General features: G+C 45.1%; 1 protein-coding gene across 1 annotated transcript in view; it reads left to right on the forward strand.

The window, feature by feature from the left end:
• The window catches only part of RXFP1 (relaxin family peptide receptor 1), a 1,193,379-nt gene that overhangs the window by 749,291 nt on the left and 428,350 nt on the right, over positions 1–15,738 (forward strand). Inside the window, exon 3 of the mRNA XM_078677666.1 lies at positions 10,910–11,008. Within this exon, the coding sequence (XP_078533792.1) occupies positions 10,910–11,008 (99 nt within the window). The remainder of the gene's footprint in view (positions 1–10,909; positions 11,009–15,738) is intronic.

Here is a 15,738-nt window from a genome sequence, read left to right on the forward strand (position 1 = left end):
GAATTGGCATTTCTCAAAGAGCAAATGCCCCCTGACCGCTCCAGTTTATTGGTCAGGTAAATGGGAGTGTTGGAGTGCATAGCCTTATGAGTCATGCAGGCTATTTTCAGCTGGATCCTTGCTTCAAGTGGGAGCCAGTTTAACATTTTTAGGTCTGGACTGATGGAATCAAACTTCCTGGATTCCAAGACTAGTCCAGCTGCTGAGTTCAGTCCAGCTCTCAATTGTGCAAGCCTGGTTTTGGGCAGGCCTGCGAGAGTAGCAATCCCGTAGTCTAATCTGGAAATTACAAGGGATTGTACTCCCATGCTAAGGTCCTCAGTGAGCAAGAAAGGTTTCATTTTCTTTAGGATGCTTAGCTGTTCGTTGGCTCCCTTTGTGATGTAATGTAATGCGACATTTATATAGTGCAACTTTCACTCCAGGGAGCATCTTCGCGATGTGCAGAACCCGTAAAGGTAAACTAACCAATTAACTGCAAACGATAGAGGCAGACAGGGAATCAGATCAGAGACTTGCACAGGGTGTCAGAGGCAGTAAAAATCCATGTTTTTAAGGCCTTCCTAAAATGGTATTCAGATGTAATCTGACAAAGATGAACAGGAAGTTTATTCCAGGCCTTTGAGCCTATCACTATAAGTGATTTTCCTCCCTTCAGATCCAACCTAAAAGCTGATATTTTCAACAGATTGGTGTTTGATGATCTTAAACTACAAGAGGGAGGGTATCGTTTATATATGGTTTGAAAATATTGAGGGCCCATGGAGTGGAAGGCTCTAAAAGTGATAATAAGGACCTTTAAGAAGACCTATTTATGAATTGGCAGCCGGTGAAGTTTTTGTAGCGCTGCTGATGAGGTTGACCTCCTTGGCCACCTCAGCACTAATCATGCTGCAGCATGCTGAACCATATGCAGCATGTGCAGGACTGACCTGTTGGTGCCTGCATATAAGCTATTAATGTTAAAAAGAAAGGTTGGTGTCGAATTTTATTCCCAAATTCCTAACCACGCTTACTGTGTTAGGAGGAGGGTTGGTGTTTACTGTCCACCATAGTTTGGGAGAAAAAAAATGTCTTTGCCCAAAGTTAGAATTTCCGTTATTTTCAGAATTACACTTCAGATGGTTTTTCCAATCAAAGGTTGAGGTAAGACACAGGCAGAGATTTTCTTCCGCCTGGGTGGTGTTGTTGTCCAAGACCAGAATTAGCTGCATATCATCCCCATATGAGATAGTCTCAATGGCAAAGCAGATACGATCTTGCATATTCAAATGTTTGTCCAGAGTTATACTAAGCAATCTTGTGGAGTCGATGATGATGGGGACACAGTTGAGAGCTGTAAGTAGTTTGAGCCATACCTGTATTGGTTTATAGCAGTTGTGGGGGGTGATCAGGAGGAATTCTGCTTTGAGGGCGTTGAGCATAAGGTGGTTGTGGGTTAGCCAATGCTGGGTTTGCAGCAGGGTGTGTTTGAGAGTCTTGACGTCTTCGGGGTTTGTGGTTTTGAAGCATAATTGAGTGTTGTCAGCATGCATATGATAAAGAATATTAGAGTGCTTTAGAATTTCTGCGCGGGGTTCCATAAACAGATTGGATAGCGTAGATCCTTGATGTACTTTGATATAGACGGGTGTGGAGTAGGTGTGGTTATGCTTGAATTTTATTCTTTTAGATCAGTTATGTAGGAACGATGCAAACCAGCTTGCAATGGGTTCGGATAGCCCCATCCTTGTCTCCAGAAGGTTGATCATGATATCAAGTTTGGCCATGCTGAATGCAGAGAATAGATCCAGCAGTATAAGGAGGAATGATTCATTTTGATAAAGAAGTCTCAGGGCATCATCAACAATATGTGTTAGCACTGTTTCAGTGCTATGACCCTTTCCGAAGCCAGATTGGCAATTGTCCAGAAGATGGAACTTATCGATATGGCCACAGAGTTGTAAGTGCAAACATTTTTTCTAGGACATTTGCTAGTGTAGGGAGATTGGTAATGGGATGGATGTTGTTGAGGTCAGACTGATCTGCATTAGGCTTTCTGAGTATACGAGTGACCTGTCCTACTTTTGGACAATCCGGCATCAGGCCCTGAGATAGGGATGCATTGAGAATCCTGGTCCAGAGCAGTAGAATGGAGGATTGTAGTTCTTTAGTAAACTTAGCGTCGCAGGGTCAGAGAAATGGGTGGAGGGTTTTATTGATGTTATAATGTTGAGTATGTCAACTTTGACTGGAATTTTGAAAGCATTCCATCTAAAATTGTTTTTTGAGGGGGAGCTTCTTTGGGCGGTATTCCCCGGTTGTTGGATGGGACGGTGATTGGGGAGTGAATGTCTGGAGGATGTTGGGAGGCGAGAAGTAGTTCTGATTTGATTTTCTTCGATTATCTCTGAAATGAGTGGAGAAGTCATTTCAACACAATGTTGATACTTTATCATTCAAGTGGGAGCTAGGGTTGTGGGTTGCTTGTTGCTTGATTAGTTCAAATCGTTTTTGGGTCTATTTTCATCTAGTTGTGTCTTGAAGTATTCTACTTTGGATCTTTGAATGTGTTTGTTATAGGCACTGCTCGCCAACCTCCGATGCTTGAGCTGAGAGAGGGGGGGAGAGATTCTCCAAGTTCTCTCAGCAAGTCTTAACTTGCTTCTTTCTTCATTAAGGTTGAGGTTGAACCAGGCTTTGGACTGTAAGCAGGGGAGTCTTTTTAGCTGTTTCGGAGCAACTGTGTCAAGAATATCTGACACTGATTGGAAATAGTAATCTGTGAGATTGTTAACATTCACCATGTTAGTAGGAGGTTGTAAGATTTGGTAGCTTCTAGAAGATATGTCAGTAAGGGTAATATTTCTCAGGCCTCTGGTTCATTGTTTGGTTTTACGTGGTTGGGCCTGTCACACTTGCGCGTTTTCGAAGATAAGGAAGAAAACTAGCTAGTTATCAACAGTCACAAGGGGATATGGATTCCATTTGTATGACATTGGTTTTGGAGATGATAAGGTTGAGGCCTGCACCTCTATTATGTGTAGGGCCATTACGTGAGATTGAGGTCCAAGAAGAAGGCTTTCAAATTGTTCAATAGATGGTCATTAGTGTAATTCCTGTGAATTTTGAAGTCTCCAAGGAAGATTTGATTGGTGTTATCGTCTGATTTAGATACAATGGTCTCCATTAGCTGTTCAATGAAAGGAAGATTGTTGCCAGGGGGGTGGTATAGAGTGTGTAGAGTACATACTATCTTGTTGTTGTTCCATATATCAATACCTAGATATTTACACGGGCTATTGGAGCAGTAATAGCTTGTTTCATGGTGAGTGAGGAGTGGAAGATGCAAGCTATGCCACCTCATGTTTTTCTTGGTCTATCTAGTCTGATGATGTCAAAGTTAGGTGGAACTGAAATGTCCATAATGGGCACTGAAGTATCATTGAGCCAGGATAAGAAGTCAAGGTCTTGGGCAAAAATGAGATCAGCGATGTCTGCAGCATGCCTAACCGCTGATCTGCAGTTGAGAAGTATGGACTTAGTATGAGATTTGGTCATTAGTGTCTCATGATGAGTAGTTGGGACCTGTAGAAGATTACACCTGTTCAGAGTTCTAAGGTTAAGACTAGATTCTCTGAAAGGGTTGGAGGGGGTGGTCTGGATAATGAACTGAGAAAAGGACAGGTCTACAAGAATGAGGTTGTAGGAACCTAGTAGGGAGTAAATATAATTGTCAGAAGGATGTTCAATGATTCTCTGCGGTCTTGTAGAAGCATTGGGATGGGGTCTTGATCTAAAATGTGTAATAATAGGGTTCTCAGTGTTTGAAGTCATATGTATGGATACGTTGGAACATCCATTTGTAGTTTGGGTGTGCTGATTGGGGTCTGTAGTTCTGTTGCCTTTGGGTGTCTGAGTGTGGTTCCAATATGTCATCTGTTTTTAGGTGGTGAGTATAAGTTTCTGGAGATCTGCTTTGATAAGCTGGAGGTCTCTTTCCATGGCTTTGAGTTTGTCCATCAGGGTAGGGTGACTGATGTTATAGGAGCAGGCATGGCTTAGACTGGGTATGGCAGTAGTGGGCATATTCTCCAGCGTGGTGGGATAGCCAGGGGTGGCCTGGTAGGGGGCAGGAGAGTTGTGGGAAGAGGTAGGAGGGTGTGGCTGGAATTGTGGGAGCTGGGAGTGGTGGTGGGAAGCACAGGTGAGGCAGGAGAGGTGAGGGAAGAGGGAAGGGCTGTGGGCCAGAGTTATGGGAGCTGGGAAAGATGGTAGGTAGGGGAGATGGTAGAAGTCTCCACGTCTCGTCAGTTGCAGGAATTGGGTTTTGCTGCTCATTGAATGTGATCATGTTAGTGGAAGAGGTGGAGTGAAATTCAATAAGTTTTTAAGCATGAGGGGAGGGAGCAGCTGTCCCTGGATGGACAGATAGAGGTCCAGGGACCATTCAGTTTGTGGTCTCTGACAGGCTCACAGTCTTGTATATTAGTTTAGCTCCTCCTGTGGGATACAGAGATGGAAGGAGACTGGGATGATACAATGTTATGATGAGATGGTCTGTATTTAATACAGTTGGTTCTGTTGTTGTAGGAAGGGGAGTTGTCCGAGGTGAGTTAGATGGTAAGGTGGGGCAGAAGGGGGTGCAACTGTGCTTTGGTAGGGAGATGGTAGGCAGAGCTATTGGGAGTAGTAGTGGTATTGTTTGAGATCGTGAGAAAGATTGTTGAATCGTTCAAGATTCCAGTCGGATGATTGTATGAGTATGTTTCCATTGATTTATAATGAGATGGTTGCTTCGGCCTGGAAGATAGGTGATGGTACAATGGAAAAGCGTAGTCTGTGGGGTGTTTTCTTGGAAGAATTAATTCGGAGTAAGGAGGTAATGGCTCTCCTCCATTGTACTCTTCTTTTTGGAAGAATATGAGATCATTAACTAGGGTGCCTTTTTTGGGACAGATATAGGAGTCAGAGATCAGCGTTTCAGAGTTCAGTCTGAGTAATTTGTGTTTGACTTTGTTTATTGCATTTTTAGATAGGTTTGGAGGGTAGATAATCTTGAAAGCATTGTGGCCCACCCGAGCCAATAAGTTATCATTAGAATTCTGTATGTATTGTTCCATGTTGAGAAAAAACATATATGGTTTTCCAGACATTCTTGTATCAAACATTTATGCGCTCAAGCTTGTCTGGAATATGATTCAGTCAAATCAGCTACTTGAAAATGGAAGCTTTGCTGAGTCACTGTGACCAGGGCCAGAGTGGCTTTTTATATCACTGGGCATTTCTCCAGGGTACTGGGGTGATTCTTTATTTTACTTTGACAGCCTTTACCGCTGTCTCCAGCTCTCCATGGTAAATGGCAGCAGAGAAAAGGATTCAAGCTAGCCTGGCTGAAGAAGGGTGGCATACCCTGCAACCGGTCCCAGGGTGCTTGTTTCCAGTCCAGGGAGGACCTGGCCTGGCAGTTCGGTCTGGACTGTTCCCATGGGGCACAGAGTCAAAACTGATTTGCATATGGCTGGGTCCAAACTCGGGTGGCGTATTGCACAAAAGAACAATGGATTTAGCGCAGATCTTTTGACTGGGGGAGAATGGTTGCATTGTCAGCATTCCGTCCATCATTTGTTTTCTGTAACACTTTTCGCTCTAAGTGGGATGGGTGTGCCCAGACATGGGTCCCTTGCACACTGTGCCACTGGATGATTCAAGCTAGCCTGGCTGAAGAAGGGTGATACACCCTGAAAGCGGTCCCAGGATGCTTGTTTCCGGTCCAGGGAGGAACTGGCCTGGCAGTTTGGTCTGGACTGTTCCCATGGGGCACAGGGTCAAGACTGATTTGCATATAGCTGGGTACAAACTGGGGTGGCATAGTGGGCAAAAGAACGATGGATTTAACCCAGATCTTTTGACTGGGGAACAATGTTTGCATTGTCAGCATTCCGTCCATCATTTGTTTGCTGTAACAAGATGATGCTAAGGACAGACATGCAGCCAATTACCAGGGCTACAAAAATATGATGAACATAGCCTCAGTACTGTGTCACACCCAAAATTCTGATCACAGCCTCGAATTTGAAATATACTCTAATTTGATGACAGCAACTTCTCTATAATTTTCGCCATCATGATAAATTGGGAATAGGATATAGTAAGGTAAGAAGACATATTTAAAACCCAGATATTTTCAGCCTTTTGTGAAACACCATGTTTTGTAAGGCAATGGAAGATCACACCTTCAAAAGAGGAGAGGATTACTATTGAAATTACTGGGTAAGGCAATTGGCTAAAACTTGGGGAAAAATTGCTTAGTACTTGCTAATGAACAATTTTGTCTGTTCAACCACAGGGACTGAAATGCACTACAATGCTCTTAACAAGAAACTCGGTAATTAAAGATACACCAGAGTCTAACGGTCAACCAACCAACCTAATTAGAGTCACAGTCTTTGCTTTGTTGTTTATGTTTTTTGCATCATTCTTTTGAGTATATGAAGATAATGTGCCACAAATCTATATTTTCTAATAATCTATATGGTTACATTAGTTCACCCCCCCCCCCCCCCCAATTCCCGTTGTCCCTTTACAATGGCAAATCACAGGTTGTGAGGCAGATCAGAATTGGAGTTCCTATACTTGACACTATTTATATTTAGTTGTGGTAGTTGGATTACATCTTTAGACAGCTGCCAATTCTGTTGTTTGATATGATGTGTTCAGGGTGGATGGAGGTAGGCACCATTTGCGTTTCTTATTCCTTCCTTTGGTTTGATTTCGACATAATAGTAAACAAATTGAAATACCAAAATTAAGGTTTAACCCCCTCTCCACTACTGTGCAAAATTTACCCAGACAGGGTACTGTGCCCAGAGAACCTCTTGGGTTGGCAGAAAATATGTGACTTAAAACTTGTAGCATGGCCAGTATCAAAGGCAAACCTACACAATCCTCCTGTGACCATACAAACATGCTAACGTCAGGATTCCTGCCAGTAATTGTGTGGCTAGATGTCATTTGCTCACTCCCCTCCTCTCATATTCTTGAGGGAGCGTAAGTGAATGTTCCTGTAATCAGCCTCCCCCTTCCTTCCTGCAGATCCAGTTTGGAGGCCACCCAGGTTCAAGCGAAGATGTTGAAGTTTTATAAGAGTCATTTAGGTGGCACACCTACTTTAAAGCTAAACTCACCAATTAATTATCTTTTGAATAAATTAAAAATGCCACAAAGGTATACTTTCTATTTGCTCTCTATGCTAGATAACTATGGTGTTTATACCTACAGCAGGCATTAAAAACATAATTGAAAGGCTATTCCAGACTATGCAGTAATTAACACCTCGAATCCTCCAAGTGCTGAGACATTCCCGCTTCCTTCTTGCTATGTCTCTGCTCTACACATTATGCATTGAGGCCATGTAGACACAAAGGCGCATTGTATATGTAACACACTAATGTTAGACTTAGTCTTTCATGCATGTCAAAAAAGTTTATTTTAACTTGTATGTACTACAACGTGGTTTGCACCTAGTCAGGGTTGCAGGGGCAGTCCTGATGCCCCGATTTTAGAGTCACCCATGCCGGTGGTGCAAGCCCTCATATGACTTCTACTTTTTTAGGTTTCACCTCGCCGAAAGCTGCGCAGCAGACTTTCGCGCAGGGCGAAAACTTTTGAGAATAATATGTGGCTTGTGTCCCGCCTCTGTCTTGCATAAATGGAGGCTCGCCATTGGAAGAGAGAGGCGTCCGTCATTGTGCGAGGCGATTGGTGGGCGTTCCCGGCGATTTTTTCTCATCCAGCCCCTTTGACAACGTCATTGCGGTGGTGGGCGGTTCCTATTTTTTTGGGGGGGGAAGGTGTGTTTTGGTCATTGCAGGCCGACCGCCGCAGGTAGAAGTCCAGGTGAGTGCTTTTTCTTGCCTTCTGCTTTGCCTTTCTTTCCGTTTGCCGTTCCCGCCCCCCTCCCGCTGTCCGTGCCTTTCCCGCCCCCCCTCCCGCTGTCCGTGCTTTTCCCGCCCCCCCCTCCCGCTGTCCGTGCCTTTCCCGTCCCCCCTCCCGCTGTCCGTGCCTTTTCTGCCCCCCCCCCTCCCGCTGTCCGTGCCTTTCCGGCCACCCCTCCTGCTGTCGGTGCCTTTCCTTGTTTTACTTTGAGGGTCCTCTCAGAGATTACCCCCACCCCCCACAGTATCCAGCGAAAGGCATACAAATATGATGTAATATTATGTATTTGCCGTGCTGCAGTGACTCGGAGATCTGACACAGCTGCTGCCGCACTTCCCACCGCGTAGAGTATCTCACGAGAAAGGGGTTCACGGTGACCTGCCCCAGAGCCAAAGCTTCCGGGGCGCACACAATCGATGGAAGGTCTCTCCGTCCGCTTCTGTCGCTTTTAACCCACACTTCGGATGCTGAATAACATCCTTTTTTATGTTACCCCAGGACTGTACGCTAAATAAATCAAAATTCACGTAGTTCTAAAATCGAGTCTGGTTTTACTCTTTTAGGAAATATTGGAATTTGGTGGCCTCTTAAAAAGGCCTTCGCATCCTTCTAAAATACGTAGATGTATTAATAGGAAGGTAGAAATAGGAACACAACTCAAATTAGTAGTAGTTCATGTAAGAGTTCTTTAGCACAGTTTTGTGGCTTCGGAGCACTATAGGTAGCAGAGGTTTCAAACTTGCTGCGCTCATTTCTTTTTTCAGTTTTGGGCTTCCTTTCACAAGTATCGTGAAACTGCACGTAACATGTTCAATGCAAGCGTCCACCAGAGACAAATACATCATTTCACTAGTGCAAAAGAACTGCCCTTGCAGGGACAGGCAGGCTACACTCGTCGTTTCACAATGTAAGCGGGAGTGCCCGTGTATTGTTCAAGGTGCGAAGGCCCGTTCCAACCCCGGCGGTGACCTTTCTTCGCTCGTGACCTTTATCCTCTGCGCCAGCCACGGAGGGACCCCTGCCCGGGACATTAATTGGACCCCTTCCTGGCCATTGTCTGTGCACTGACTGCCAAGGGCCGGGCTGTCACTTCACACCTCTTTTCGGAAAGGGCACGGCACCTGCGGGCTGACGGGCGGGCTCAAGGTGAAACATCTGTCCAGTCCCTCCCCCTAAGTGATTGCACAGTTCAGTGCTTTTCATCATGCATGCCACTGCCATGCTTATTTTTTGCAGGACATAAGGATTATTATAGTGTGAGGGCAGAGTGTGCAGAGTGTGCAGAGTGCAGATAGTGAAGTAGTGAGTGCAGAGTGAGTGTGCAGGGTGAGTGTGGGTGCAGAGTGTGGGTGCAAAGTGTGGGTGCAGAGTGTGGGTGCAGAGTGTGGGTGCAGAGTGTGGGTGCAGAGTGAGTGTGCAGAGTGAGTGTGCAGAGTGCAGATAGTGAAGTAGTGAGTGCAGAGTGAGTGTGGGTGCAGAGTGTGGGTGCAGAGTGTGGGTGCAGAGTGTGGGTGCAGAGTGTGGGTGCAGAGTGAGTGTGCAGAGTGAGTGTGCAGAGTGCAGATAGTGAAGTAGTGGGTGCAGAGTGTGGGTGCAGAGTGTGGGTGCAGAGTGTACTATTGGCAATGTAAATGACAATGCCATTTATTTATCTGTTTTCAAAACCAACACATAAATACAAATGTTGTCATTTACAATGCCAATAGCTCTAACTTTTCCAAAGGCGAAACCGTTGCATTGTAAATGCTTGTTTGCCAATGGAACCATGTTCTCACCACTTTACTGTGCCCTTATTTAAAACTCAGTTAGCCAATGATAGCTCGCCACTTATTTTCCACGTGTAGGGGGTCACAGCACATGCCCTGGTAGCTGTAGAGCAGCCTCCGAGTGCCCATAGTCCCAACATTCCAGAAATGTCAGTAAAAACCGGGAAACCACAAAACATTGCATTCATTATCCTACAAAGCCTGGCGAATTGAGCAGTGGGTGCAGATGTGAGTGTGAGAAGAAGAGATAAGCTCACACTTGGCTGAGGAAAATGTTCTAGGGATGGGTTTTAGTAATTTGCAGGAAATTACCCTTTTTGACTGTCAGTGTGGACAGGAGAATGTGGCTAGCTAAGTGCAGTGTGTATGAAGGGATTGTTCTGAAAGCTTTGTAGAAAAGTAGGGATATGAGATGGCACTAATTGTCTTGAAGACCAATGGGGAGGAGTTCAAACAGTACTCACAACAGGCTGACAATCAGCTAGCTGGGTGTCATTGGAAGAAATTGGTATGTGTCTATGGATTCCTAACTGGTGTGGTACCAAAGTGTTCTAAAATCTCACAATTGCTTGAGAATAGTGGCAAAGAATGCGCCGCATACATTTAAATATGTAATATACCACATAGTTTGCTTTTACCATATCACATACTTTCCAACGCTGATGCTTAATTTGATCATTTATTGGTGCGTAATGCAATTAATACTGGGCATAATATGGGATGCTTGGGTATATATTTTACTCATTCCAGAGGCTGAAATAAAAGAATCTCAATCTCCATTTCTCAATTCACCTGGATCTCCTTGAGCTGCAGCTGTCCAATACTATGCCACACAGATCTGTCAGCACACAAAAAAAATAGCGCCCAAATCAGAAACTCTTTGACACCTTTTTAACCACCGGGCGGAAACAAAAGGGGGATTTGGTTCCATATCCTTTAAATACATTAATATTCTTTTGAGAATACTTACATGACTGTTGGTGTGCTTGCTGCATGCAGATGATGGCGTTTGGTGAGGTCTACTCTTAAACTATGAACTTGGCTGAGATTGCCAGCCTAGTCCACAAAAGCCACCAAAAATACCATGTATCCATTTACCAATAAGTCTCAGCTCTTTATCACTTTGTGACAGTACTGACCAAGCACTTAACCATATTTTGACTGAATAAATATATTGGAGGAAGGCAAAAAGTTTAATCACTAACAAATATATGATTTCTTCTTAGGAGACAACAACGGGTGGTCTCAGCAACTTGACAAACTTTATGAAAAGCACTACGAAGTTATTTCTTCATATCTGCTTGAAGTGAAGCCAGCTGAGTGCTGTAAGTAGTTCAACATTTTCGATATGATACTAATTTTAGAACAGGATTCATCAATAGCAGCACTAAATTCAAGATTCCTGAAGTATAATGCTGACATGAATGTAAATGTAATATTTTGTCATAGAGAACAGTTTTAAACTATGCTGTCCTTTAATCTTGCTTTACTGATTGATGTGAGATCCTGCACCCGCTGGTATCGGCATTATGACCAGCCCTATAATCAGCTTGTATCTAGTTGTGAAAACCTGGAAGTGGCGGGAGTCAAGGTAAAGGATATAAAATCCTTAAATGTGTGTCCCTTACACTTATTATTTTTTTTTTTTTTTTAAGACCAATGGTCCCAAACTTTATTTAAATTCACAGATAAGCCAGTAGGTGTACATACAGTGCCATAACCACAGATCATCGCCACAACAGTTCCTAGCAGAGTGCACATGTGAACACAGCAGTTATACATGGGTGAAATTAAACAGTCGCTAGTAGAAATGCATTGGTACATAAGTGACTGTGCCAGGGAGTGACTCATGATGTAGTGCCCGCAGTTTGCAGCACTGCAGAGAGGGTCCAAAGCGTTCAAAAAGAAAAGTCAACAGTCGGTACATGAAATTGAGTTCCCCGTACAATGCAGCATAGAATATAGGCAACAACATACTTTCCCATGGCTCATGAATTGCTGGGCGCCCGCTTCCTAGTCCCAGACGTTTCTAAACAGGTCCATGAGAGATACAGACGAGGAAGTGTAGTCGGGCATGATTAGGGGTACTGTATGATTGGCCTCCGTGTCAACCAAAGAGTGAACTGGGGAGACTAGTACAGGGGGGAAGGAAAAACATACCAAAAAAACTGTTGGACTAGTATTCGTGTGTGTGGTAATGTACCCAGGATTCTTACTGTGTGTGGTGCATCCAATATGGGTCATGCAGGGGCGGGGACATGTGAGGGGGCGGCGTCACCTCAGCTGCAGGGCAAGGGGGGGGGGGGCCGGGTGCCACAAGCGGCAGGGAGGCAAACGCGGCAGGGGACGTCTCCGTCACACACGGTCTCGGTCACCGGGGGGGGGAAAGGGAGGGGGGGGTCACGCAGAGCGGGGAGTGGGGGAAAGACATGGGGGGGAGGGGGGGAGGAAATGGGGGGGGAGGGCAGGAGGGGGGGGGGAGAGGGAGAGGGCCGGCGGAGCTCGTGGTAGGTGCAGACAGTAGTCAAGGGATCCTTCCCTAGTGTGTCCCTTCCACTTATACCTATAAATAGGTTTTAACGATTCTTTCTTGAGTGATCAGGAAATCTGTTTCTAAAGTAATCAAAGCTTTCTATTTTGGAGGCAGCGGCGTAGCCTCTATCGGTATAGCAGGTACAGTGGCACCTGGAGCATAGCTCTGAGGGGCCCCCTGAATCCTGATTATTGCTGTGGTTTTATGAACAGCAAGGGGGAATTTCCTTCCGTGCACTTGGGCCCATGCCACACTGGCTCCGCCACTGCATTTAGGCAGTAGGCACAACTCTGTGTCACACATTAGATGCTTCTGGGCGGGTTAGAAAAGTTTTAGCAGACATGTGTGTAACCCCTTGTTGACCGTGCATCAAAAAAAATCTGTTGAATGGCTAATTAGAGAATCGTAAATCAAATATTTTCCTGAGACTTGCTGTTTGGTGACGTCCTGGTAAAATACTGCAGTGACGATGTGCAGGCTTTTTAGTCAGCACTGAAAGTGTCATACTAAAGAAGTATTGGAAATCTCAAGGTCTTTTTACTAGTCCTGGGCAGAATTTGTGGAGTTCTGCTACACGGAACTCCGCCTAGTAGTGACTAAAAAACTCTGCAGAGCTTTGTAGAGTTCCGCAAGCGGCAGATTGCATTTGGTCACGCTGTTCACGTTGATTTTCAAAACGAACAGAAGGATTCTCCACCTGAGCGGTCACAACCATCCGCGACTGCCCGTGTAGAGAAATCAGACTGCCCGTTTAGAGAAATCAGACTGCCCGCTTTGAGAAATCTTGCCAGGAGGTGAATTTTACTCACTAGCTAACTTGAAGTTGGCGAGCGAGGAAAGAATCTGTTACGCTATGCAGAGCAGAGTTTTTCAGAACAAAAGGAAAATAATTAGATAACAAACTTGTCTGCAATAATAGACAGAAGCCGAAATGTGCACAGTCTCCTACTGGTGACATTAGAAACACATGTATTTATGTATTTGGAAGTTACATAAAGCACAGCATATAACTTTTCAGAACTTTAAGGGTGCTAACAAAAAGACAGCTTCAGGTAGGGTAAGGGGAAGTTAGAGTCCAGTTTGAACAGGCAGGAACCATATCCAACTTTCTCCAGTCTTGGCTTCTGGGTAGAGCAGAGTGCAGCTGAAAGCAAGTCTTTAGAGCTCAGTTTTCATAGATTTCCTGCACGACGAATGTTTAGTTCCAGGTTTGGGTCTAGGTTGTTTCCTCATCCTCCACCTTGTACTTTCAGGAATCTGCCTCCATGTTTTAGCCTTTTGAATACCCTTACAGTGGAGTAGTATGGTGCCAGTGTCCATTGAGTTAATGGCCTTTGCTATAATAGGCTTTGTGAATGCCACTTAGAAATTGGGTTACTGGTTGACTGGTATGTGATCCCTGGTCAAGCAGCAATCACAATCCTAGTAAGGGTAAGGCACAAGCAAACCCCAAATTAACCTGTACTCAACCCCTTAGTAGCTTGGCACAGAGCAGTCAGGCTTAACTTAGAGGCAATGTGTAAGGTATTTGTGCAACACTTCAAACAGTAAAACAGCGAAAACACTACATAAAAGTATCCTACACCAGGTTAGAAAAATAGAGCTTAATTTAATAACTAAAACAGCACATAAACAACAAAAATCCAATTAGTAGTACCGGATATATTGAATTTTAAAATGTTTGGTAAAAAAGCACCAAAAAGCGGAAAGCATATCTGGTTGCGCCGGACTGGGACAAAGTGACAAGTTAAGGCTGACCGCGATGGAGCGTAGGCCGGCTACCGGGACTCAGTTAAGGCTGCTGAGCGAAAATATCTTTCAAGCTGTTTGCGGAACATTGCATGGATCCGTTTAGAAAATGGATTGCTCAGCCGATGAGATGCGATACGTCAGTTCCGAGATGCGGCAAGGCTGCAGTGAAAGGTCCTGTTGCGTCAACGAGGAGGATCCTCTTGACATGACTTTTTTGCGAAGTCCGGTACTGAGGATATGATGCACAGTAATGCCAATGCGTTGAAGTGCTGCAGGCTGGAATGCGAGTCCAGCATTGTCATTGAGGCTGCTATCGGTGAGAGATACGAGGGCCTGCGCTGGGGAAGCATCATGCAGCAGTGTTTCCGAAGGCGATAAGGGTTGCAACAGCAATGCGTGTCTTTGCAACAAGCCCAATCTACTCAGTGACAGCAATGTGGTGATTCTGCTCAGGTTTGCACCATACAGCAGAGGAGAAGAGTGGGTTCAGCTTGATCCACAGGCTAGCAGAGCAGCTTAGGCCCACATCCAAGGGTACAGGAGTGTGGTGGCACCACGTGACAGGGCAGCCTCACAGATTGCAGAATTCAGGTGTGGATGCAAGGTTGTTAGAAGGCTGGTATGTACATGAGTCTTCAGATCAGGAAGCCAGCCAGCTAGCCCTTGAAGTCACTCCAGGGTCAACAGATGCAGGTCCAGTCCTTCTCACCCAGGCAAGAGGGCAGCAGGCAGCAGGTCAGCACAGCAAAGCAGTAGTTCTGCAGAGTGGCAGTCCTTCAGCAGCACAAAAGCACTTCTTCATGGCATTGTATCCACAGGTCCAGAAGTGTACTGAAGTGGTGGTGTCTGAGGTCCAGTACTTATACCCAGTGGGGCCTTTGAAGTGGGGAAGACTTCAAAGACATGCCTTTGAAGTGAACATACCTTCTCCCTTCCTGCCATGTCTCCAAACTCATTATAGGGGGGTATGCAGCTCTTTTTGTGTGGACAGGACTTAGCCTATTTAGGTGTAAGTGAGGCTGTGCCAGCTCCTCCTGCCCATCCTTCCAGAGATGGCCCATTGAGACGCACCTAAGCTCCCACTGTCCATGGGTGTCCAGGAGGTATACACAAAGTCCAACTGACAACTACACCCAGTCATGTGATCAGAGACAGGCTACGATTATCAAATGCTAAAGCAAGAATATGCCAACTTTCCAAAAGTGGAATTTTCAGAATTGCATTTTCAAATCCAACTTCACCATAAGTTTGGATTTTAAATTGTGATTCCAGAGACACCAAAGTCAAAGGGTTAATTTCTTCCCAATTGGGAAGTTGTTAGAAGGTGGTTCTGACACTATGGGCTGCCCAGATTTTTCGCTTTTTGAGCACCTAATTGTTCAGTTTTTCCCAGCCTGCGCAGCCAAGGAGCAGGGCAGATAGACTGGTGTGGCAAGACTTATTCAGAATGGGGTGGTGACATGAAATAGGCTTTATACGGTGGGAAGGAACATGCCAGGAAAAGTCAGTGTGCTTTACAGTGTGTATTCCATTATTCTCTTATGGGGATAGGGAGCACATGTGCTAGTTTTACTTTCCTAAGGCCTACAGATTCCAAACACGCACTAAGTCCACTGTAACAGATGTGAGAAGAAGTATTCTGCAGAGTCCAAAGTCATATTTGTACTGCTTTTGGGCCATCCAGAAATGTAACATTGCTCTGAGTCAGCCATACCCAGGGCCTCGCTGAGGGCTGACCTCAGCAGGGTGCATTGATAACCTTTCGTACAC

Source organism: Lissotriton helveticus, chromosome 2_1 (assembly GCF_964261635.1).
Source record: "Lissotriton helveticus chromosome 2_1, aLisHel1.1, whole genome shotgun sequence".
NCBI lineage: Eukaryota > Metazoa > Chordata > Amphibia > Caudata > Salamandridae > Lissotriton > Lissotriton helveticus.